General features: G+C 44.1%; 1 protein-coding gene across 2 annotated transcripts in view; it reads left to right on the forward strand.

The window, feature by feature from the left end:
- Positions 1-1,454: 1,454 nt before the first annotated feature.
- LOC310863211 (TRPM8 channel-associated factor homolog) overlaps positions 1,455-27,533 on the forward strand; it is a 36,504-nt gene continuing 10,425 nt past the window's right edge. The window contains exons 1-11 of one of the 2 annotated variants that reach the window (XM_083771395.1): positions 1,455-1,498; positions 4,302-4,409; positions 16,352-16,591; positions 18,486-18,705; positions 19,856-19,953; positions 20,282-20,498; positions 21,311-21,486; positions 21,788-21,906; positions 24,514-24,595; positions 26,094-26,262; positions 26,642-26,689. In XM_083771395.1, coding sequence (XP_083627521.1) covers positions 4,327-4,409; positions 16,352-16,591; positions 18,486-18,705; positions 19,856-19,953; positions 20,282-20,498; positions 21,311-21,486; positions 21,788-21,906; positions 24,514-24,595; positions 26,094-26,262; positions 26,642-26,689 — 1,452 coding nt within the window. In that variant the 5' untranslated portion in view covers positions 1,455-1,498; positions 4,302-4,326. The remainder of the gene's footprint in view (positions 1,499-4,301; positions 4,410-16,351; positions 16,592-18,485; positions 18,706-19,855; positions 19,954-20,281; positions 20,499-21,310; positions 21,487-21,787; positions 21,907-24,513; positions 24,596-26,093; positions 26,263-26,641; positions 26,690-27,533) is intronic. The other variant, XM_083771396.1, reaches the window with a different exon arrangement.

The following is a 27,533-nucleotide window of genomic DNA, read 5'->3' on the forward strand; positions in this document are numbered from 1 at the left end:
ATATATATATATTCTATATTTACTCAGGGCAGTAGGCCTATTGCAATAACAAATATAAAAGCCTGAGGAGACTGAGGAGCAACACACACACACACATGCATGCACGCACACACACACACACACACACACACACACACACACACACACACACACACACACACACACACACACTCGGAGGCGACATGCACCATCTATACATCTCATTACAACGTTTTTTTTAACGGATTTTGCTGTTATTAGTGTGTGCCTGCGCGCGTCTATAGGAACCGATAGTGAGAACCAAAATGTAATTATTCTAGTGGGTACCCGGTACCAAAGCATGTTCGGTTCAGTACCTGCCTGGTCCTGAGGTTTGGGACCCTACCTATGATGTGACCTATGATGAGGCCTCAATGTTGACATTTACTTTACTTTGACTTGACTTTACTTGGACATTGGAGGTGATAAAATTCCACAGAAAAAGGGAGTTTGAATCTCAAGAAGGGGAAGTGCTATAAGCCCAGCCTAGCCTCGGTACCAGGCTTACATTTTCGTCTGTGCAAAAAAATGAAAGCCTGGGGGAACGCATTGGCCACTCTGGTCTAGAAGTGGGACTCAATCATTCCGGGTGGGCGTCGCTCCAAATTATGTGATGTGTGTAGCTCTGCACTGGGGGGGGGGGGGGGGGAGAGGAGGGGCCGGGGCTGACGGAGAGGTCAGCCCTGCCCCGCCCCTCTAGACCTCATAACACGTAAAGCCCATATCCCCAACAGTGGTCCCCAGGTTGATTATTAGTCAGGGTGGTGGTCCCTGGTTAACAATCAGTTGAAAACCCCTGCAGTAGACTATATAACTAAAAATATAGTTTTAAAAATCACTCTAAGCCATGCGGATGGCACAGTTCACACCAACTACAAACAATACAGTGGTGAATGCTATGCAGTTATACTACTGTATACGTTTCTCACGGGAGAACTCACACAAAGAGTAAAGATTATTATCACCAGTCATTTTACTTTGGCTACTGTAATTATATTTTTGCCAATTTATGGGCGACAGATTTCCCCTCCGTGGGATCAATAAAGGTATCTATCCGTGCAAATACTTTTGTATTTTACTCAAGTGCATTTTTTTCTTCATACAAGACTTTTACTTAAACGTAACGTAACATTGTTTTTTTCTAAATGGTACTATGGTAGAGGACGTATTGCTACTCATAGACTGTGCTTTTGTTTACTTACAAAATTATCATTCCATGATTTTGTAACCCATTGTTTTACCCTGACTGTGCTTTTCTTCAGACAAGACGGAACAAGTCACAAACCGTGCTGTCATCACATGGTCACACCTCCCACTCATCTTTTTACTGATCCTCTCAAATACCACGTCTCTGTTACGCTCCTCTCACTCTCCTCTCTCTCAAGTAAGAGTAGCCTCTCTCTCTCTCTCTCTCTCTCTCTCTCTCTCTCTTCCCCCATTCAGCAGGACATAAACTTGGATCCCTGTAACTTCCATCGAGGTAAAAAAAAAAGACATAAACTAAACAATCATTTTTTGCAGCTTGTGATTATAGATGTGATGTCAGCAGTGGCAGCGTGTTTGTATTTGTATTTAAGATTTATCTTCACTTTCCATTTCATCTTCTAGTGTGTGTGTGTATGTTTATAACCACTGTACAGTAGGCAGTGGACACTTTTATCATTAATTTGTTATCCATTTTTCTTAAAGGTTGATGTTATTTGATTAAAATAAGTGTTTAAAAGCTCTATATTCTTATAGTACGCACGCACGTTTATTTTTTCTTAAAAAAAACAGCTCAACCAGACACCAACGAAAATATTGCTGACAATAGTGTGACACGTGCAAAACGCTCCTCTACACCAGATCTATGGGCGTGCGCACATTTAGGCCCAATTTGTCTCTATCTTTAGAGCATGCGTCTCTACGGCTCGCACTATATCCCTGTGTCTACGCGTGCAATAAATTCCACAAACAGACGCGCACAAACGCGCTCTGTGTAGCGCGACCGTAAGACAAGCCTACTTGGAGTGGGATATGGTGTGTGTGTGGGTGGGGGGGGGGGGGGTCTGGGGGGGGCGGTTCAGTGTCTTGCTCAAGGACACTTCAACACTAACTCTGGGGGAGCCCGGGTTTGAGCTGGCAACCTTGCGGTTACCATCCAGCCACTCTACCCCTGAGCCACCCCAGCTTCATCTCTTAAGAATTTAAGAGGGTGCCAGGTGATATTACTTCCTCTTAAGAATTCAAGAGGGTGCCAGGTGATATTACTTGGGCATTTTTGAGGTATACATGTTTAATGTTTGGGTTTAGTTCAATATTTGTTTTAAAAATGCCATTGACAATGAAGAGAGGTTTAATGTTTTGACAATGAAGAGAAAATGCACGTCATCTTGTCCCTAACACAAACATTACATGCCATTAACAACTCGATAAAGTGCCCGTCAGGGCACAGGTCTCCACCAGGGCAGGTCAGGTTGTGGCCTCCTGGTGGCGCTATAATAGGCCAATGTGAAAAGGCTGCCATTTCACCTCAGGCCTTGGATGGCAATTGGATGATTTGAGGCATTTTGTTCAAAAAATGCAAAAATCCTGCAAACTTTGAAAACCAATGTAAGCCAATTAGTATGGAATATCGGACAGATCCGTCTTGAACACATGACTATAAAGTAGGGATGCACCGAAAGGGAAATTCTTGGCCGAAACCGAATACCGAATATAGGAAACAGTTGGCCGAAAACCGAATACCGAATATCCGAATATGATTAATATTATACATCTTTTTTCCTACCATTGCTGTCATGGCCGTACCTTAAAGCTACCTGATTTATGGCAAAATAAATGGTTATGGCCAAACTTAACTTAAATAATAATCACTATTATGTGTCCATAAAACATTTATTCAGCCCTTTTGAATGCATTAATTGCATACACTATTCGGTGATATATTTTTATATATTTATATATTTTCTGCGGCCGAATATTCGGTGCATCACTAGTTAAAATAGTATGTTTATACAGAGTAAGTACAGAATAAATAATCTCTCAATCACTTGGTAATGACTGTGACACAGTCCTGTATCTGAAAGGTCAGAAATGCAGTCCTTGCAACCACAATGTTTCCAGCCATACAGGTCTAGTCCAGAATGCCACTTAAGCACTATATACTTTGTTGTTGCCATGTTGAAAGTGGTTATCACTTAACATACCTACACCCGCACAGTATCATTGGTATGAAGTGTAACTGAATATCGCTGTTTTAGTATCCTCACTTAACCCATTAACCTGAGTTTGATTCTACAAATGTTATGTTAACTTAAATAATAATCACTGTTATGGATCCATAAACATTTATTCAGCTCTTTGAATGCATTAATTGCATACACTATTCAGTGATATATTTTCTGCCTATTTGGGCCGAAACCGAATAGGCCGAAAATGCATTTTTAGCCATTTTCTGCCGAATATTTTCTGCGGCCGAATATTCGGTGCATCACTACTATAAAGAGATAGTGTGTAACGATTTGCGGGATTTTTGGACAGTCTGGAGAAGTAATATAAAAAAATGTGTTTTACAAAAGTCGGCCTCCTGGTGGTGCCGTTTTGGGGTAGAGGTTCATCGTTGGCAGTGTGTGGTGTGTGTGCGCAAAATTTGGCATTGACCGGGTTAACGGTGCAATAGATTAGCTGTACACAGACGTGTGAGGTGAGGTTCATCGTTGGCAGTGTGTGGTGTGTGTGCGCAAAATTTGGCATTGACCGGGTTAACGGTGCAATAGATTAGCTGTACACAGACGTACGGACGGACACACACACGGACGGAATGCAAAACGTATACTCTCTCCCCATGCCTTCGGTCTGGTGGAGACAATAAAGATAATTTAATGTTTGTTTTGACACAGTTTGTTTTACATCATCATTACATCATCTAATCATAGCAACATGAGTTAGACTTTAATATAATATTAGAGTTAGATTAATAGAGGTTACACGTAAAACATACCTGTATGTATTAAGTTTGAGTCGTTGTATTGTCAGGGGAAAACAATGACACCATAATGTTCCCTTATTGGCTATTGATGATATCTTGGGTGAGTAAAAGGTACTGTGATCGGTGCAATGCGATCGAGTCGGTTGGGTATGTATGTCAGGGTAAAAATAGTGGTCTCTTATTGGCTCCTCGATGTTGTAAGATGATAAGAGCGCCCCTCACTTCATACAGGTGTGATTTTTAGTTATTAACACAGAAAATCCACCCAAAATAGAGTCTGTCAATAAAGTATGGTATCTCTCTGTACTTCCAGAATCAGCTGACTGGACTATCCCAGCATGTCTTCTCATCAGGAGCAGGCCTACATGTCCATCATGAGAGGCGTGGGGATTTTGGACCTCTGTGGAACCAGTGTTCCAAGGTTAGTATCTAACCTTAAGGGTGACTGTGGCTCAAGAGGTAGAGCAGGTCGTCCAATGATCCATGGGTCGGCGGTTCGAATCCCGGCTCCTCCTGTCTACATGTCGAAGTGTCCTTGGGCAAGACACTGAACCCCAAATTGCTCCCGATGTGCTGGTTGGTACCTTGCATGGCTTCCGCTGCAATCGGTGTATGAATGTATGGGTGAATATAATGCATAATCTATGTAAAGCGCTTTGGATAAAGGCGCTATATAAATATAAATGCACCATTTATCCATCCATCCATCTTCAACCGCTTATCCGTAGTCGGGTCGTGGGGGCAACGACTCCACCAGAGAGCTCCAGACTTCCCTCTCCAGAGCAACATTAGTAACTTCCTCCTGGGGGATCCTGAGACGTTCCAAGGCCAGTGGGTCGATGTGTTTCTGCCCCGGGGTCTCCTCCCAGTGGGACGTGTCTCGAGGATCTCCCTAGAGAGGCATCCTAACCAGATGCCCGAACGACCTAAGCTGGCTCCTTTCCAGGCGAAGAAGCAGCAACTCTACAGCAAGTCTCTCTCGCGTGACTGAACTTCTCACTATCTTTAAGGGAGATGCCAGCCACCCATCGAAGAAAACTCATTTTGGCCGCTTGTATTTGCGACCTTATTGGTCATGACCCACACTTCATGACCATAGGTGAGAGTAGGAAGGAAGATTGCTCGGTAGACAGAGAGCTTTGCCTTCTGGCTCAACTCTGTTTTCTCCACAACAGTGAGCGGTAGCAATACCGCCACCTGCTGCTCCGGTTAGTATCAGTGGTGGAAAAAGTACTCAAATGTTTTACCTAAGTAAAAGTATCAATACTGCAATGTTGAAATACTCTCCACAACAGTGAGCGGTAGCAATACCGCCACCTGCTGCTCCGGTTAGTATCAGTGGTGGAAAAAGTACTCAAATGTTTTACCTAAGTAAAAGTATCAATACTGCAATGTTGAAATACTCTGTTACAAGTAGAACTCTGGAATTCAACATTTACTTGAATAAAAGTACAAAGTGCAATGGAACCGTCCCAAAATACAATTTTAACCGTCCCGAAGTAAATGTACAAAAAAAAAAAAAGTACAAAATATATAATGCAAAAACAGCACCACTCAGATTGCGAAATCAATAACTGTATTTCTATTGTAATACAATACATGCACTACATAATTTGTTTGGTTTCATGTTTCTTCTGTAGAGAAAATACACTGATTTAGTCAAAATACTCCCAGAGGGCTGGGACTAGATTAAAAATATTAAAAAAAATATATATATATTGCGTTTATGAACGCAGGATTTCAAAAGTATTACTCGTAAGATAACTTTGGAGCCAGGGGGGATACAGGGGGGGACCCCCCAGCCAGGGGGGACCCCCCAACTCATTTGGGGGGGGACCAATGTGACGCTGGCAGGGGACGAAACCCCTCCTTCCCCTACCTTGTTGCGCCCCTGGTTTGGCTGGTTAATTAACTTGGAATTTGTTTACTATTTTGATAAGATAATAGGAATAGGAATACAATGATTATTATCCATGATGAGGGATGTTATTGAATGCTCGGTTAGACCGTCTCCTTTCCACGGAGCGAGAATTCTTGCCGATGCGATTTATTTATTCTAAATAAAAATGACGATTCTAAATCATTCCAACGAGATAGACCTACATAACAGGCTAAATGTTGTGTCAGTCAAAAGAACAGTTCTGCCCGTAGTCTGTAAACTTTTTCTGCAAGCGACGTGGAACTGAACGCACCTCTTTCTTTTTTTCCCTCTCTTATAAATAAATTCTTCTTCTAAATGTTACAACTAATTCCTCAAAATGTAGGCTACTCACAACATGTAACAATGTCTTACAATGACTTTATTTCTCCCGAAACGGAAAGAATATATTGTGAAATATGGTGTCTGTGACTGTAATATAAATTAAGCGGATCATGTTTTTTTTCTTTTCTCCAGGCCGTTTTCAATATACCCCGCATCGTGATGAGCTGTGCGACCTCTTTCCTTTCTTAGTCAAAGGCTGTTTTCAATTAAATTACTTGCGTATAATATGAATAAATGCTACATCCTACAGTACATTGTGCATTGTGTTTCTGTACCATACCACACATGCCATATACGTTGCCATGTGATCCAGCACTATACATATTGCTTGTCTGTCTAATCAACTGTATTGAATCATTCAAATGTTTATTTTGTACCGTAGGCTATGCATAGTTTCTGTAAGCCTGAAATAAAGTCTGATTACTGAGGCATTTTTCCCCTCTCTGTGCTGGATCTCTACATTGCCATGTGATCCAGCACTATAAATATTGTTTATCTGTCTAATCAACTGTATAATCAATCAGTATAAATAATGAATACTTTGTGTTAATTCAACAATGTTTATTGTTTGTTATTGTTCACAATATCAGAAAGCATGAAAGAAAGCAAATCACAAGATAAAGCATGCAGGTGTGAAATAAAATCAGGGAAAACACAAATCCTACATTCACGCATTAGTTTCTGTTGCTATATACATTTATCTGGATGGCAGGTTCAACACAAAATGTTGTCTCTTCTTTCGCTTAGAGACACTTGTAACATGCCATGTTAAATGTGCCAGTGCATGTTCCACAGGCCCTGTAATGTTTATTTTGTACCGTAAGCTATGCATAGTTTCTGTAAGCCTGAAACTGGTAACTGCATGTAATACAGTTGATTCCAATGCATTTATAGAGAGGGTGTTTCCCCGCATGGTGACAATAGCAGGAATGTGACTTGCATACATGCAGAGTAGCTCAATCAGAAATAAATTCACGTACAAAATAATACTTTGGGCCTATACTTCACAGAAGTTATAACTTTTAACGTAGGCCCAAATATTAGTTAAAAAACATTTAGGCCTATATTTGACAGACAGACAAGCTATATTTATACAGCAGTACACATGCATTTACTATTAGGCCTACTATTGAGCGACTTAAAAACACGTTGTTTGTAAGAGGGGCAGAGAGGGGAAAAAAACCTCAGTAATCAGACTTTATTTCAGGCTTACATAAACTATGCATAGCCTACGGTACAAAATAAAAAAATTAATGATTCAATACAGTTGATTAGACAAACAAGCAATATTTATAGTGCTGGATCACATGGCAACTTATATGGCATGTGTGGTATGGTACAGAAACACAATGCACAATGTACTGTAGGATGTAGCATTTATTCATATTATACACAAGTAATTTAATTGAAAACAGCCTTTGACTAAGAAAGGAAAGAGGTCATCACGATGCGGGGTGTATTGAAGACGGCCTGGAGAAAAGAATAAAAAACATGATCCGCAAAATCTATATTACAGTCAACACACCATATTTCACAATAAATTGTTTTCCGTTTCGGGAGAAATGAAGTCATTGAAAGACATTGTTACATGTTGTGAGTATAGTTGTAACATTTAGAAGAAGAATTTATTTATAAGAGAGGGAAAAAAAGAAAGAGGTGCGTGCGTTAGAGCTGGGATCGGGGGCCGACTTTATACAGCCCGACACCAACAGCTTTGTGTCCGAACCGAAACGAGCCCGACCTTAATTATTAATATGCGCCCGGCCCGGGCCCGATACCCGACACTTTTCCCCCCTTAATTTTTCTTTGAGGAAGGCACTTTAATTACACTGACAGCATAGACAGCTTGCCTGGCTGTTACCTTTAGACATATTATGCATATTATCTATAGCCTACTATGTTGATTAATAAATAGCTATAGTATAACAAGCCGTGCACACTACAAAGCACACTGCACAGCACTGAGCAGTCAGATGCATACACACAGTCATTATTACACACACACACACACACACACACACACACACACTCCTGCAGTCTTACCAGCATTGATGATTGATTTGACATTGGCAACTCTGCATTGGCAATATTTAATCCACACATCTTGTTCGTGCAAAATTGCAAACTGCTATTCAATCAAACAATCCGCGCCAGCGGGAGGCGATTATTGGGGTGCCGTGTCATTAGTCAGAAGGTTCATTGTTCCGAAATTACTATCCCTATCTCTAACCCTAACCTAAACCTAACCGCAAGCACGGGAGCAAACCTAAACCTAACCGCAAGCACGGGAGCAGTGCATGTTCGGACTAACGGGACTTCGGATCTATGGGCAGTTTCCATTATTGGTAGCCTAATTTGCCATGGTCCATGGGCAGGATCAAGTTATTTACTCAACTCTTCACTGTTTAACAGCTAATAAATCAAACTATTTATATTAATCCAACAATCGCGATTTACATGTTGTCTTGGAGGAGGAGGATCGCATCCGCCGTGGGTGAGTTCAACCTAGGCTAACGCCGTACTCCTCTCTTCAGTGGTTCTTCCAGCTGCGCCCCATATGTAACCTCAGGCCCTACGCTCATTCTGTAGCTCCTGACCTACATAATTAGCGTAGGGACTGAGGTTCACATGGGGCTACGTTCGCTGCTGCTGCTTGCAGCAAGTGCGTTGCAAGCTTGCAACAACAAGCGGTGCTGCTGCTTGCAGACAGAGCATTGTCACGCTGCACCACCTTAATATAGGCCTATAGGCTACTCTAAGGGGCAATTCACACTATGGTCCCAGGTGCGCACTCGGGACCACTTGGCAGATGTTGTGGTAGTGTGAATGATGCGTACCGTTCCCGGGAGCGGATCGCCCAACCGTCCCCGGGACCGCATGGGGGGCGGGTCTCTGCACCGTTGAAGTGTATTCAGATACGGATCGTTCCAATGTGAATGCATGTGTACCTAAAGAAGGAAGTGGACTGTTTTTTTTTGCACGACGCGTAACACCAGCGCATTTCTCAATGCCGCACGTCTCCCTTGTTGAATCTGCGTATACGCACAGCACCGCAGTGCGCGCTGACCTTATTCTGCGGACTACACGTGGCTCTTGGGCTTTGCTTGACATAGTTTCCAAAGTAAAACAAAATAACAATAATGCTAAAGTAGAATCCATAGCAAACTAATATCAAACACGACACTGGAGCACAGAACTGACTGACACAGTGAATAGCAGGCAGGCTGACAGTGGAGTAGTATAACGGCAAAGAGGCGATGCAATTAATGTGTGTCTGGATTCATTTGAGACAATGTCGCAGAGTTGATGGTCAGTGTCCAGGCGTGCCAGCCATCAAGCACACCGCCATCTGGAGGATTAAAGTGTGTTATTCAAGTGTACCCGGTGCGCTGTTGAATCTCGGGCAATGTGAATCATGGCCATCGGGGACCAGGCAACCATATTCGAAACGGTTCCAATGAAACGGATTCAGTCCGTCTCAGTGTGAATTGCCTATAAAGTGCACTATGCGTCCTGGTTAACCAGGAAACACACAGAGAGACAGACTAGTCGGATCGTTTTTATTCATATTTACACTTTATTTTCTATATATCAACAGCATGGCCGGCCCAAACCGAAGCCCGACCACCAATTATGGTAACTAGTCCTTACCCGCTGTGAGATATTTGCCCGTGGCCGTGAAGAGTACTGCGCCCGGTTGCGTTTGTAATTGACTAATACATTAATTAATAATCATTAATGTGTCAAATCGAAAAAAGGGCTTCGTTACGCCCTCCATATTCATATGGTCAATGCCTGTGTGAAAAGTGGGAGTGATTGGTGCAGGCAGTAAGGAGTTACGGCACTGTTTCTGACACACAGACACACGGACACACACTCAGACATTCGGTTAATTATAGTATGATGATGATGAGCCCGACCCTACCCGGACCCGTCGGGTACCCACGGGACCCGTCGGGTTTCGGTCGGGTATCCCAGCTCTAGCGTGCGTGCAGGCAGAATTTAATTCAGTTCCACGTCGCTTGCAGAAAAAAATTACAGACTACGGGCATACCTGTTCTTTTGACTGACACAACATTTAGACTAGGTTCTGTAGGTCTATCTCATTGAGTCGTTGGAATGATTTAGAATCGTCATTTTTATTTAGAATAAATAAATCGCATCGGCAAGAATTCTCGCTCCGTGGAAAGGAAATGTCGGTCGGTCTAACCGAGCATTCAATAACATCCCTCATCATGGATAATAATCATTGTATTCCTATTCCTATTATCTTATCAAACTAGTAAACAAATTCCAAGTTAATTAACCAGCCAAACTTATATGATTTAATTTGTTGGAAATGGAATGCAGGCTTGAACAATGTCGTCTCCAGCTGTCGGGAGGTGTGACTGTGAAGATCATTAGACGAGTGGGGGAGAAGGGGGGACGGCGGTCAGTTTGGCCGAAAAAGCCAGACCTACTAGGTATAACTAGGCCTAAAATCATATTTACAAAACGTTCCATGACAAAGTCATGCAAGGGGAACTTTCTCAGGACTTCATGGGCAAAGAAAATCAACTTCAAAATCGGTCAGAAAGGCTGCTCCGACGTGCTAGTGTTAAAACATCTCGTTTAAAACAAGTGCAGCACTGCAGGCAGTCTATATATGAATACTCAAATGTGCTTTACATGGGTGGCATGAGAAAACTAATAAAACCAACTTTATTAGGGGGAACACTAGACGAAGGAATAAAATCAATACGTTTTGGGGAGTGCATACTGCATTCCACAGGGTTGGGACAGCAATTCCAGAACAAGCTGATCATTAGAAAACATCTGTTGCTTCAAAGGATACCAACAATACCAACATATTATGGGTGCATGTCTTTTTTCCGACACCAAAATAGCCGACAGGACAATGGTCCGACAGTTTCGGATCATTGACCGAAATACCGTCTTTTTACTCCAACAGTTAGACATGACATTAGACAGACAGAAGTTCCCGCAATAGTCAGACGGGACAATAGTCCGACACGGGAGACCTAGCGTGCAACGGTGTGCGTGCGTGCGAGAGAGGGGGGAGAGAGAGAGAGAGAGAGAAGGGGGAAGAGGCCCACGTTTTGGGTGCATTGTTGTTACAGTGGGTGCCATATTATAATGATTAATTAATTCATTTGATAAAGATATATAGGCCTATCTATCATTATATATTATATATATAATTTATAATACAATAATAATGATGATAATTATCTCCCTCTCTCTCTCTCTCTCTCTCTCTCTCTCTCGCGCGCTCCGCCCGCTCGCTCACTACGGCTTTTCGATATGGCTTCAAACCCCTATATAAGGAATTAAAGAAAGTCGATCAGTCTCTCCCTGCGGGGGGGGGGGGGGGGGTCTTCAAAGAGACGTGCGTATGTATGTTGAATTGAAATAAATAAGGTCGTGTGTCTCTCTCTGTGTCACTCGCTGGCTTCTATACCTTAATTCTCTTGGAGAGAGAGAGAGGGAGAGACCGCTCGCTGTCTCTCTCAGCCCGTGTGTGTGTGTCCGTACACACTGAAGGAACTACATTGGGCCGGGCCGGGGGGGAGACAGCACGCACGACCGGGCCTCGCCAAACCTGACTCCCAACAGCAACCCCCCCCCCCCCCCCCCCCCATATCAAATCATTTACGCAAACATTTGCTGAGATTGCACGAGAGAGGAGTTATGTGTGTGAGGAGCTGATCACAGTCACAGATAGAGGTAAAGTGTTATATTTTGCCTATTATTTATGCTATATATTATTGACCGCGCAGTAGTGCACACTAGAGAGAGAGAGATAGAGACGTAGCGAGAGAGAGAGTCTCTACGTCTCTCTCTCTCTCTCTCTCTCTCTCTCTCTCTCTCTCTCTCTCTCTCTCCCCCCCTCTCTCTCTCTCCCACCCCCCTCGGGTGGAGAGGGGTGAGAGACCCTGCTGCGATCGCGAAAATCGCAAAAAAAAAGGGACCGCCGTGATTTTTAGGGACTTCTACCCCAGAACAGAGCCCCCTCTCCTCGTCTGGGACGTGTCGAGTCCCTAAAAATCACGGAGGTCCCGGACCGGTCGGGACCTCCGTGGTTCGAGCTAGTAGATTCCTCTCTAGAGAAACCCCTTAATTGTTGCTTTTCCCATGTGCGTCAAGTAGCCTATTTATTTTTTAACACGCAGCACCTCTCTCTCTCTCTCTCTCTCTCTCTGTGCACTGCTGCGCAATACTGTGACACAGACGCGGTCAATAATATATAGCATAAATAATAGGCAAAATGTAACACTTTACCTCTATCTGTGACTGTGATCAGCTCCTCACACACATAACTCCTCTCTCGTGCTCAATCTCAGCAACTGTTTGCGTACATTATTTGATAGGAAGGGGGGGGGGGGGGGTGCTGGGGGGGTTCGGCGAGGCCCGGTCGTGCGTGCCGTCTCCCCCCCCGGCCAGCCCAATGTAGTTCCGCCATAGAAGCCAGCGAGCGATACAGAGAGAAACAGACCGTATTTATTTCAAATCAACATATACACCCCCCCCCCCCCCCCCCCCCCGCAGGGAGAGACTGATCGACTTTCTTTAATTCCTTATATAGGGGTTAGAAGCCATATCGAAAAGCCGTAGTGAGCGAGCGGGCAGAGCGAGAGAGAGAGAGGGAGTGAGAGAGGGAGATAATTATCATCATTATTATTGTATTATATTCTGATATTATGATATATAATATAATATATATAATATATGTGACAGATAGGCCTATAGATCTTTATCTAATTAATGAATTAATAATTATAATATGGCACCCACTGTAACAACAATGCACTCAAAACGTGCGCCTCTTCCCCCTTCTCTCTCTCTCTCTCTCTCTCTCTCCCCCCTCTCTCGCACGCACGCACACCGTTGCGTGCTAGGTCTCCCATGTCGGACTATTGTCCCGTCTGACTATTGCGGGAACTTCTGTCTGTCTAATGTCATGTCTAACTGTTGGAGTAAAAAGACGGTATTTCGGTCAATGTCGGATCATTGTCCCGTCGACTATTTGGGTGTCGGAAAAAAGACCGCCTCCCCATATTATTTAATGTGCCATAACCGTTTTATCTGGGCAGGTGTGGACTGTGGGTTGGACCGACGTGGGTCCAAGTCCAACTGACATTAGCCCCATTATGGAACCTCTCACGCCATTATAATGTAGCTCTGTATCGGAGGGAGAGGTTCCATGCGGCAGGAGACTGACGTTGACTTCCACGCTGGCTGCATGTCTCGCATCGTGTGGTGATATGCTAAATGAATCACCGCGGCGGCGGTGACATATTAAAGCAACTAGCAAGCCTAGCATGGAAGCTAACGTTAAAAGTTGTTGTAGCCCGCCATGTCCACATACTGTAGAACGTTTCCCTCCGCTATAGCACAAAACCATGCTTTTATCAACGCTTCCAACCGATCTAAATGTCCCATGCACGGGGCAAAAGCGATACAAGCAGCTTCTTCATTATTTTGGGGTGAATGGTGGTGTGTTCTTGTCTGACTGACAACACTGCAGACAGCGCTCCCAGAGTCTTTATATGAGCGCTCCTAGTGACTAGTCTCATGCTGCTCATCGTTGCACACGAAATGCGCATTTTCAATGCAAAAACTCCTCTCGTCCCGAAACCGGCCCAAATGAGATACTTTACGTCCCAACTAGATATTTTATAGGCCCCGGGACGTCGTTAATCTCGAGCCCTGCAATGTGAGCTTTTTCACACATGGACTTTTTTGTGAAGTGAAATATCCCCTTGAGCACCACTGATATAGGGTGCGTTCGGAAATGCGCACCGGTAATGTGGTCAGTTTGTTGAGTGTGGTGGGCGGTGATGTTATGAACGACCACAGCTGTGATGCATTCACACCGGACAACCCCAGCTTCAGGGTAGGGTCGCTCAGTGCGGGCACTCGGCACACCCGGTGCGCAGCGCACTGGATTTTCGAACGACAACGCACCGAGTGCACTGAATAAACGAACGACAAGAGAGCACACCAGTGCGTTCAGGGCGCATTTCCGCGCATTATGGGTTTTACACAACACTGTTGTTGTGTTGTCCCCCAGTGGTGGAATGTTACGAAGGTACTTAACCCTGCAAGACCCAGTGTTGCAAATCTACAACAATTTATATTTTTATTATTTAATTAATTAATATATATTTAATTAGTATATACATTTTTTACATGTTCTTTTTAATAATAGTAATAGTAGTAATAGTATTACCTTTTCCCAGGAACTAGTGACACTAGTGACTCGGATCGTGACAAATCATGACAACAACAAATCAATGAACAAATCATCAGAAAGAAGAAAAACAACAAAAAGTGTTGCAACCTGCCCTTTTTTTCCTTCTTTCGAATGATTTGTTCGGCAATGTTTGTTGTTGTCATGATTTGTCACGATCCGAGTTGGCTTTGTTCGAGGCTTACAGATCTTTAAATAAATACTTTTTGAAATGTCTTTGAAATGCATGGGGAATTATTTCCTGGGCCTGGCGTCATCATGAAATTGGGCAGGACTGTGACGTTCTAGTCTATAGAGTGTAGATCTAGACTCTATAGATATGGAAACGATGCGCACTGTACGTGTGAAATATCGGATGCGGAAGGGGGCGGGCCTTAACCCGTCCGGAAACAAACTAGGTAGTGTGATACTTTTGGGGGACAAACTATGCAATTACTGTGGGGGGGGGGGGGGGGGGGGGGGGATAAATAAATAAATAATAAAATAAAGTAAAGTATTAAAAAAACAAGTTTGGGCAGGGAGTAATATGTAAAGAAATAATCACTACTAAAGTAACTAGTTATAGATCATATATTACCGGGTTTTTTTCTTCACAGTTTTGTATATTCAAGATTTCAGGATATACAGTAAATAAAATAACATAACACAATAAATGTGACACAGCCATACGGAACATACCAGAAAGATTTTTTTATGTGTTTCCTTTTGTGTTTATGAGTTTTTTAGTAACTTTTCCAAACACTTGATCAAAAACTACAGTATATGGAATCCACTTCCCATTGCAGTCAAAACTGCAGACTCACTCCCAATCTTCTGCCGCAGTCTGAAAACCCACCTCTTCAGACTCCATCTTAGCCCGTAGCACTTGCCCTAGCCTCGACGACCTTACAGGCGTATGCAAAGGCTGAACTTATGTATCTTAGATAGCATTTTATGTATACATAGCACTATAGTGTATAGTATATCTCTGCTGAAGAAACCACCTAACTACAAAATGTTCATTATTCAGGAAATTAAAAATATACATATTTCAGGAAATTAAGAAAACCTTATATTTTGAAAACAAAGCAATACTGCCTCATCACAGTTGGTGTTGTGACTTTCTACAGTATATTGTCAATTACTTCCATGAGAGGGGGAGAGGTGGTGGAGTTTGTTGCTTTAGCAGACAGTTTGAGGGTACAATGGAGTTAAGTGGTTTTGTCCAAAGCACTTTTTACTACTTGGTTCAATATTTTCAAAACAACACACAGACATAAAGTGTGTTCAATAGCAAAACCTCCCGACAGCAATTGTACAGATATTCTACTGTTAGACGGATGTTAGGTTCTTAGCTTGCTTCTGATCCTAGATGACTATTTCTATGTATGTGATGTATTAATGTACCATGTGTTATTCTTGCTTACTAAGTCGCTCTGTATTAAGAGTGTCTGATAAATGCCTGCCTATATAGAGCGTCACAGTCCCTCCCCCTTTCAGAACGAGTGGCCCAGGAAATGGTTCTCCATTCATTTTCTCCATAGGCTTTTCCTAAAGTATTTATTTAAAGACCGTTACGCCGCGGACAAAGCCAACTCGGATCGTGACAAATCGATCAAATAATTTATAAGAAGAAAAACAACAAAAAAAAGTGTTGTAACGTGCCGTTTTTTTCTACTTTCTAATTATTTGTTTGGCCCAAAACATTGTGTTTATTGTCATGATTTGTCACGACAAGAGTTGACTTAGTCCGTGGCGTAAACGTCTTTAAATAAATATTTTCTGAAAAGTCTATGAGGAAAATGAACGGCGAGGGGGCGGGACTGCGACGCTCTATAATTGTAAGTTAATGTTCCCGTGCATGCAGCAAGCTGGTGCTGACCGGGGACCAGGCGTTCCCTCTGGCCATGACCAGTGGGGGCGCCGCGCTCATGGCCGCCTCGGCGTACGGCCGCGGACGCATCGTGGCGCTGGGCCACGAGAGCTACCTGGGCGCCCTACCCCTCCTGGTGCAGAACGCTGTGGGCTGGCTGCGGGGCGACGGAACCGACAGCCTGGCCGTGGGGGTCCACCGCACGGCCAAGGCTGTGGCCCACAACCTGAGCAGGTAGGCTAATACTGTACCTCATGGCAGAGGTGGAATCAGTGTTGATTTGGACAGCACATTTAGATTTTAGTTTTAGTCACAGCCTCTTGAATAGTTTTAATTTACGGTCACAGTTTATAGTCACCTGGAATGTTTTTGTGTTTTAGTCGACTAAATAGCATGAGATGTTAAAAGACTAAATCTACAGTTGATTTAGTCGACTAAAATGTACTTTGGTGGGCCTTGATGCCGTCGTAGTGGCTGATTTAACACTTGCTGAAAATAGCTGAAAATAGCAGATCTACAAGCTCACAACGTGTCACAGTGCGACTACTGCTCCTGTGGGTTTCTGCACAAAACAACAATGCCTCCTCCTCCATCGAAGAACATATTCGTCCAAAGCAAACGTATTAGTCTTGCTACTGCAGCGCAGTAAAGACATTATTTTAAGTCTACTTTTGTCTCTGTGTGTCTAAAACTCTCATACACTATAAACGCAGCTGTTCTGCGTGCATGTGCACACGTATGTGCGTGCGCACGTGTGTGCACGTGGCACGTGTGCGCGTGACGTCATTTATAAAAATCACCATTACACCACTGGGTAGAATTAGTGAACTATATTCACATGTGTCCGTGAGCAGCTAATCTCGGCCACCGTTAACCCGATCGATGCCAAATTTTGCACACACACTCCCTGGATGCCAATGATGAACCTCTGCCCCACTTTCCAGAACGGCCTGTTATAGCGCCACCAGGAGGCCGCTTTGTGCAAAACAAGTTTTTGCACAGTACACCTACAGATTTTGTCCAAACATCACGCAAATTGGTACACAGTCTCTCTAGAGCCATTCAACGAAACCGGTCTTTCAGATTTCTCACACTCCATCCTGATTGGTTAAGATTGGCTTCCAAAGTTCACAGTGCTCAGTTTCAAACAAAATGCTGCAAATTATGAACACATCGCGTGATTTCCGTGAAATTGTGCACCCACATTCCCACTAGGCCGAGGACGAAATGCCACATGAACAATTTCAACTCAGACTCAAGGTGGCGCTATAACTGGCTGAAAAGTGTTTTTACCTCTAACTGCACGGATCTGTGGATAACTTTGTATGCCAACTCCCTAGAGGCCAAGGAAAAACCTTTGCCTGGAATTTTTCACATCTGCTCTTTATAGCGCCACCAGGAGGCCGACATATGTAAAACACATTTTCTATTATTACTCCTTCAGATTTTATCCAAATTTCACGCAAATCGGTATACACATACTATATACATAGTCATGTGATCAACACGGAGCACCACCATTTCTCATCTTCCATCCTGATTGGCTAAGATTGGCTTCCAAAGCTCACACGATTCGTCCATTTCGAAAAAAGGCCACGAATCATAAACACATAACTGCATCGATCTGTATACAACTTATGTATGCACACATGGAAAAACATTGTACCTGCATCCCTCCAACACGAACCTCCGGCCCAAATCTTCCTCAACAGCCTGTTATAGCGCCACCATGAGGCCACAACCTGACCTGCCCTGGTGGAGACCTTTGCCGATTGGCACTTTGTCTAGTTGGCACTCTGGGACTATGTCGTCGAAACCAAAGACTTTAACCCATTCAGGACGGGAACCCCTTTTGGTGTTTTAAGCATTATCTTACACTTTAGCTATTGAAAAATAGCAGATATATGAGCTTGTAGATCTGTTATTTTTTTATATACTGTATATTCTTTCAGAGCGAACGTTTTGATGGGGGTCGGCGGCCAAATACGAATATTCTTTTAGGGATTGTGTGAGCAACACTGACATAGAAACATGAGGGTCATGATTTAGAAGCCATTTTGTAGAATCTATAGTCCCAGGTCTATTAAAGTGGGTTTTAACATGGCACACCGCCCTCTCCTCTGAGCAGCTCCAGCTTCCGGCCCAGCGTGGTGGAGCGTTTCGGCGAGGCTCTGGATGCGGGCGTGGCCGTGTACGTGACAGACGCGTACTGCGTGGGTCCGGAGGACACCGGCGCTCTGGTGCAGTTCGTGAAGGCAGGAGGAGGGCTGCTGATCGCTGGCCAGGCGTGGAGCTGGAGACAACAGAACCCTGAGGACAACGTGCTGCTCACCTACCCAGGGAACCAGGTCAGTGGAGCCTCGCCGTAGCCATAGATAACAACTATTCCACAATCTCTATTGTTTGCTAAGACTATAAGACGCTCGTAGATATAGTAGATATACTGTACAGTATACACCGCTGGGTTCTGTATGAACGGCAGCTCCAGGGTGACAATTGTCTGGAAATTAATTATTTTGGAAAATGTCAAAATGTCAATATAAAGCAATGCTTTGATATTAAAAAAGGAAATGTACTATCAATGTAAGACTTTATTCTCATTTTTTTTAAAGGCGTAGTGAAATGAAAAATACCCTTTTCACACTTTTAGACCATATCCGTGGTCATCATATGGACATACTGTGTACAAAGAAGCTATATGCACACCAAAGTCCTTGTGGCGGTACCGGCACACCGGAGAAAACTGTAGAGGAGATCTTGAAAAAACAAGAAGGTGGCCGCACACACCAATAGCCAGAGTGACAATATTTTATTAGGACAGCAGGTAAGACAAAAATGAATCCAATGTTTTGGCGGTTAAGCCTTCATCAGGGAATGCTATGGGCAATATGATATGGGCATACCTAACAATGGATGCCAAAGAAATGGCCAAATTCTCATTTTTGTGTATTTTTATATCAAAAGTCCATACATTTTTTATTTGTATTACTTCCTGAAAACGAAAACGTACTGTGTGATGACGTGTCGAGGCCCACATCGATAAAAGCCAATAAAAATTAAGCTCACCCGTTTAATCCCCCATATGTGCGCATCCAGCACAGCTGCTACTGATTACAGAAATCCTCCGTTTTTATTCCCATTCAAGATACCATCCAGACAGTGTATTACTCAGTTTCAACTTAATCATCACGCTGAAATATGTATCTGAAAACATTTATAGGCTAGAAATAATTAAGCCACATAAACAGCTGGCCGACCATCTGACTTGTAAACAAACACACACCATGCATACTGTGTGTAGCATAGCTACCGTCCCTATAGCTACCGTCCCATCGCCGGAAGGGATGTGACGCTCTGATTGGTTCAGAAACTTCAAAGCGGTGTTTCAACTTGAAACCGTCTGAAACGTCTAAATAAAATGTCCACCATTTCCGTTTCACTACGCCTTTAAAGCAATTAATCCAGTACTTGACTTTGTTTCCATTGTGGTCCATCCAGGTGACCGGTGTAGCAGGTATCTACTTCTCTGAGCATCATGTCAAGGCCGAGTGTCTGCCAGTCTACCCACAGATACCCTCCTCCTGGAAGGATGTAGCGTGAGTATTAATATTAGGAGTACTCAAATGTTTTTATTTAAGTTAAAGTATCAATACTGCAATTAAAAAATACTGTGTTACAAGTAAAAGTCTGATATTCGAAATGTACTTGAGTAAAAGTCCTGGTTACAGGTATATACTCACTGTGCAGAAATGTACTGTTTCAAGTTATCAAATTATTAAAACTCATTTGAAAATAGCCGATCTACAAGTTCACAACGTGTCGCGACGCGACCCATCACGACTTGGCTTGGCTGCCTCATTACCTAATTTGGGAAATCAATTTAATGTATTGGAGGTGCATTAATGTTCCCACCATGCACTGCAGGGTGGATAAGGACTTTGAGGAGGACCTGGGGGTCCTCATGCGAGGCGTAGAGGAATTTGACCTCCGGGGGGAGAGCGTCCCATGCGAGGCGCTGGTCCACGGACCCCTGGCCTTCCCCATCGGAACCACCCCGGATGGACGGGCCTTCCTCGCCGCCGGCTACCACGGGCGGGGCAGGCTCGTCGTGGTCACGCACGAGAGCTATCTGGGACGACAGGTGAGGTGGTGTGGGTTTTAACGAGCTACCTGGGACGACAGGTGAGGTGGTGTGGGTTTTAACGAGCTACCTGGGACGACAGGTGAGGTGGTGTGGGTTTTAACGAGCTACGTGGGACGACAGGTGAGGTGGTGTGGGTTTTAACGAGCTACCTGGGACGACAGGTGAGGTGGTGTGGGTTTTAACGAGCTACGTGGGACGACAGGTGAGGTGGTGTGGGTTTTAACGAGCTACCTGGGACGACAGGTGAGGTGGTGTGGGTTTTAACGAGCTACCTGGGATGACAGGTGAGGTGGTGTAGTTTTTTCTTTTTTATATATATATATTTTTTATCCCACGATTTTGTAACCCATTTTTCACCCATGTGTCAATTATCTATTGTGATCCTGGGCTCTACACACCCTCCACCAACCTAGTCCCCATATATGGGGGACATGGGGAGAGCAACGGACTTGGACTCATGCTTCGTGTAGGTTTTAACGAGCTATACCTGGGACGACAGGTGAGGTGGTGTGGGTTTAAACTAGCTACTTCACGACACTACCTGGCCGGCTGGCCTGTTATCTCTCCTAATGATATACCAACATCAATAAAGCATGGAATTGTGGACAAAATCTTAAACCAACGACAACAAATAGTCTTCTTTTTTTTGGTCTGAGGATAAAATAATGTCATCAAAATTGGTCTGTGGCTCAAATGCCGAATAAATAATGGACTCAATACGAATGTACTGTGTGTGTGTGTGTGTGTGTGTGTGTGTGTGTGTGTGTGTGTGTGTGTGTGCGTGCCTGCCTGTGTGCATTACTGGACAGGAGCTGACTCCATTCCTGCACAACGCCCTGCACTGGTTGGACGGAGGACGGCGGGGGCCGGTCGGTGTCCTCCCGGGCGTGGACTTTGCCCGTCCTCTGCTCAGCCAATCAGGACTGCCGTGTGAGAAGACGGGCTTCCGGAATGACCTGAGCGTGTTCGTGTGCAACACGTGGAGGTGCGTGTCCTAAAAACGCTTTTTATATATTGTGGCCGTGGCTGTTTCAGGGCCAGTTTGGAGATATATGTATTGGGATGCATTGTGAGCTTGTAGATCTGCTATTTTCAAAATATTTGTGAAAACTTGAAATGGCACATTCTGTACTTTAAGTACATTTTGATACCAATACTTTTTAATAGTACTTTTAAGTACATTTCAAATTCAGAATGTTTACTTGTAACGGAGTACTTCTGCATTGCAATATTGATACTTTTAGTTAAGTAAAACTAATTGAGAACTTTTCCGACCGTACTGCCAGTGACGAGCATAAAGAAGAGATCCAGAACTTTGTGGCAGAAGGAGGAGGTCTGTTGATCGGAGGACAGGCCTGGCACTGGGCCTACAGCCACCCTGAGGAGAACCTGACCCAGTACCCAGGTACCTTAATACACCCACCCTGAGGAGAACCTGACCCAGTACCCAGGTACCCTCATATACCCAGTACCCAGGTACCCTAATACACCCTGTACCCAGGTACCCTATACACCCAGTACCCAGGTACCCTCATACACCCAGTATTCAGGTACCCTATACACCCAGTACCCAGGTACCCTCATACACCCAGTATTCAGGTACCCTAATACACCCAGTACCCAGGTACCCTCATATACCCAGTACCCAGGTACCCTAATACACCCTGTACCCAGGTACCCTATACACCCAGTACCCAGGTACCCTCATACACCCAGTATTCAGGTACCCTAATACACCCACCCTGAGGAGAACCTGACCCAGTACCCAGGTACCCTAATACACCCACCCTGAGGAGAACCTGACCCTGTACCCAGATACCCTAATACACCAAGTACCCAGGTACCCTAATACACCCTGTACCCAGGTACCCTAATACACCCTGTACCCAGGTACCCTAATACACCCTGTACCCAGGTACCCTAATACACCCTGTACCCAGGTACCCTAATACACCCTGTACCCAGGTACCCTCATACACCCAGTACCCAGGTACTCTAATACACCCTGTACCCAGGTACCCATATACACCCTGTACCCAGGTACCCTAATACACCCAGTACCCAGGTACCCTAATACACCCTGTACCCAGGTACTCTAATACACCCTGTACCCAGGTACCCTAATACACCCTGTACCCAGGTACTCTAATACACCCTGTACCCAGGTACCCTAATACACCCTGTACCCAGGTACCCTAATACACCCTGCACCAAGGTACCCTAATACACCCTGTACCCAGGTACCCTAATACACCCACCCTGAGGAGAACGTGACCCAGCACCCAGGTACCCTAATACACCCTGTACCCAGGTACTCTAATACACCCTGTACCCAGGTACCCTAATACACCCTGTACCCAGGTACCCATATACACCCAGTACCCAGGTACCCTAATACACCCTGTACCCAGGTACCCTAATACACCCACCCTGAGGAGAACGCGACCCAGCACCCAGGTACCCTAATACACCCTCTACCCAGGTACCCATATACACCTAGTACCCAGGTACCTTCATACACCCAGTACCAAGGTATCCTAATACACCCGCCCTGAGGAGAACCTGACCCAGTACCCAGGTAATACCCACTGACAGGCCTGGCACTGGGCCAACAGCCACCCTGAGGAGAACCTAACCCAGTACCCTGGTACCCTAATAAACCCACCCTGAGGAGAACCTGACCCAGTACCCAGGTACAGAACCCACTGACCCACCAGAACTTCTAAGCCAATGGGAGACTAGCAATATATGGCAAATGGGACCCTAATCCCGCTCTCCTCTCCCCCACCGCACTGTGACTAGAGACCGCAAGCGCCACTACAGAAAGCCGCACAAAGTTACAACAATATGCATGAGAATGTCTGATTTTTTTTTCTTTATTAGGAACAATCCCTTGAGATGAACCATCTCGTTTTCAAGGGGGTCCGCAATTCACAAAATACACTTCATACGTAAAGACAATTTTTTTTACAAACAATTCAACCAGACAAAACAAAACAAGACAAAACAATACAATTCCTAGATAAACAAGAAACAAACAACAAAACAACAAAACAAAAACTGCAACAAGACAACATTTCACATAACATGGACATAACGTAGACATAACATATGGATCATTGCATCATGGATCTGCGACAGTGATGATTAGTGAAAACATGAACAGGTAGTCTCAAGATGAGAGGACAGCACAGTTTTAAACAAATGAAAATATGTTATTGAACAAATATGGACAGGTAGATTGTTCCAGTCACAAGGAGCTTTGAACATAAATGATTTTTTGCCAACTGATGTGGGTATATTGAAATAAACCTGTGAGCAATGTCTAAGTTGATGTGTAGAAGTGTATGGTGTCATAAGCTGTTTCAGATGAAAAAATGAATGGAATGCAAGCTGATACATAATGACTTGAGTCATTTCTTTTTTTTCAACGGCGCTCCGCACCTCGAGTGTCTTTCGTCGTCTTTTAGTTTTTGATTAGATTTGATCACACTCTTCACCACCCGTCTGAATCGCCCCGGTTGCCGTGCAAGTATACATTTATCTCAGATTCTTTTCCCAGATTTATTTTTTGGTCAAAACAAGCTTCATTCACGACACGCTTATAATGCGCTGACGATCGCGGTTACACAATGTATGTTTGGGTGAATTAAATAATCACAACCGATGTTCACTTCCGGTCTCCCGGTGTCACATTTTGCAGAATGCAGAGCCAACAGAAAATAAGTTCAAATGAACTGATTTATTGAACCAAACAAGCATACAACCAAATGTTAGCAGTAGCGGCATGCACACACATTTTCATGTGAGGCTCTCTTAAGGCACTGTACTCTGGACGAGTCCCGGCCCGGAACAGATGTCTCCGCAACTCGTCCAGGCTTTGTGGACATTGATCTTACGTTTGTCTTTTATTTCATGTTTTGGGGATTGTTTTGTTGTGTGTGATGTTGATGAATGATATGTACCCGCCCTGTGTGTCTGGAATACACTTTGTATTGTTGTGTTGGTGCAGGGAATCGTCTGCTGACCAAGATGGGGGTCAGTCTGAAGGGGAACACACTGGAAGCAGGCTGCTACAAGGCCTCACAGCCAAGGTTAGTATGAAACATGGTGGAAGGAAGCAGGCTGCTACAAGGCCTCACAGCCAAGGTTAGTATGAAACATGGTGGAAGGAAGCAGGCTGCTACAAGGCCTCACAGCCAAGGTTAGTATGAAACATGGTGGAAGGAAGCAGGCTGCTACAAGGCCTCACAGCCAAGGTTAGTATGAAACATGGTTGAAGGAAGCAGGCTGCTACAAGGCCTCACAGCCAAGGTTAGTATGAAACATGGTGGAAGGAAGCAGGCTGCTACAAGGCCTCACAGCCAAGGTTAGTATGAAACATGGTGGAAGGAAGCAGGCTGCTACAAGGCCTCATAGCCAAGGTTAGTATGAAACATGGTGGAAGGAAGCAGGCTGCTACAAGGCCTCATAGCCAAGGTTAGTATGAAACATGGTGGAAGGAAGCAGGCTGCTACAAGGCCTCACAGCCAAGGTTAGTATGAAACATGGTGGAAGGAAGCAGGCTGCTACAAAGCCTCACAGCCAAGGTTAGTATGAAACATGGTGGAAGGAAGCGGGCTGCTACAAGGCCTCACAGCCAAGGTTAGTATGAAACATGATGGAAGAAAACAGGCTGCTACAAAGCTTCACAGCCAAGGTTAGTATGAAACATAAACATGGTGGGAGGAAGCGGGCTGCTACAAGACCTCACAGCCATGGTTAGTTTGAAACATGGTGGAAGGAAGCACGCTGCTACAAGGCCTCACAGCCACGGTTAGTATGAAACATAAACATGGTGGAAGGAAGCAGGCTGCTGCTGTCAGACCGTTTCTGAACCATAGAATGCATGCATATAGACATACAAGCTTAATCTATAATTTATTTATGTGCTGACCAATGTTGGGGACACATGTCTACATATTTAATTTGAGGTGGGAACAATTAATTGATTCAGCATGAAGACTAAAGCCTTCTACATAAATATACGCAAGCCATATGCCATATACACCACCCTAGGAGCAGACGTGGATATGAGCGGAGTTTACGACCAAGGGCCGTCAAAGTCAAGTTCATGGCCATGGCCATGAATTCCCACAAAATGTGGGAATCCTTGTAAATGCCCGTACGCTCACGCTCCGCTCACGATATGAGCGTAAACGCCATTGTGAATGAGGTTCATTGTCTTTTAACTTGAACAATGGGCTGTCTGGAGGTGTGAAGTCCACTCCCGTGGGAGGAGGAAGGGTGGCAGGGGTCATTACGACCGAAAACAAATAGGCAGAGATGGTATAAGTATGCCTAAAAACATGTTTAGAAAATGTTACAGATGGCTGACTTGAATCGAAAAGTTAGGAAAATTCATGGAAGGGGAAACTTCTGACTGAGAGCTTCACAGGCAAAGATATCAACTTGAAAATCACAAAATGGGTCAAAAAGACCCCACAGACACTCTAGTCTAGTGTTAAAAGTGTGCTCTGCTCCCATGTTAGCCAGCCTAGTGAACGCTTCCTAGTGAACTGTACTAATACTTGTGCTGTGCTCCCATGTCAGCAGTGGTGATCGGAGCTACCGCTTCAGGCACCTGCTGCGTCGCTTCGTCTGTCACGTGACCCAGGGGGCGGAGCTCACCAAACAGGAGGAGGCGGGTCTTAAGAAGCTGGGCGGAGACTGTGCTCACTTCCTACAGATGAAGGCTCACGACTGCTCATCCTACACACAGGTGGTGTCCAGGCCTACAATTATTATTATGAGTAGCATTAGAATTGTAGGCAGTGATTTTTGTTTTGTTTCTGTTTTTTTTAAGGGGATCAGGATTGACGTTGCATACACACGCACGTCATTTGCGCGCCTACGTGATTAATGTGGTCCATTCGGATAATTGAATGTTGTGATATAATGTTCACTGAGGAGAATTACACTAACCTTTGAAGAATCGCCCGGTCTCGCATGTACAGTATGTCCGTTCATTGTGTTGAAAAATAATCCAAACTGACAAAGAGCGAAGGAGGAGCGCTCCCCATTAACTTAATGGCAAGATAGCTTCCTGGATAAATTAAAGGTGAAATGAAATGGGAAAATGATGATGGTCCTCTATGCAGGTGCTGTCCACTCTCACAGACGTCCTGAAGAGGTGTGGCATGCCCCAGGTGAGCTGGGAATTATTATTTATTCGTTTATTTTTTTAAACAGTCTACCCGCCAAGATGAATGTATTAATATATCGCGCTTTGCCAAGGTTTTTACCTTTTTGAAGAGCCAAATATCCGTAACCGGGTGTCTTGAGTCAAGACACCACACACACCATTACGCGGTCAAGACTCTTGACCAGTTGTTGTGTGTGAGTTGTCACTGTCCCACTTTGCACTGGGATGTTAGCGATAGACAGCTATCGATGCGATGCGATCAAAACATGGATTAAAGAATATAAAGCCTAGAAAATGTAGTCTCCGTTGTTGGCGGGCTGCAGGTCTAATTTAAATCTACGGTTTCTACGTTGTTGGCGGGTTAATATCCCTTTCATGGGCTTTTTAAAGTAAGATTATACAACCCAGTTCGGTTCTAGATACTCAATTCATGCAGTGTTGATTTTGGCAGGAAAATGTCAGTTTTAGTCATTGAAGTCTCTTGAATATTTTTAATTTAGTTTGTCACATTTTAGTCACCTGGAATATGTCTTAGTTAGTCTAGTTTTAGTCGACTACATATCATATGATTTTAGTCGACTAAATCTACAGTTGATTTAGTCAACTAAAATGTATTTTGACGGGCCTTGATGCCGTTGTAATGGTTGATTTTTACACTAGCTGAAAATAGCTCTACAGCGTTGCTCTACAAGTTTGGGAGCTTGTAGATCTGCTATTTTTTACCATGTAACCAAGTGTAAAATGACTTAATACTGGTTCTCTTGTCCACTAGTCCCTTCCTAACATTTTAGACTAGTTTTTATTTGTTGACAAAATTGTCAATACAGTATATTTAGTCTTAGTTTTAG

Source organism: Protomyctophum parallelum, assembly GCF_964188405.1.
Source record: "Protomyctophum parallelum genome assembly, chromosome: 1".
NCBI lineage: Eukaryota > Metazoa > Chordata > Actinopteri > Myctophiformes > Myctophidae > Protomyctophum > Protomyctophum parallelum.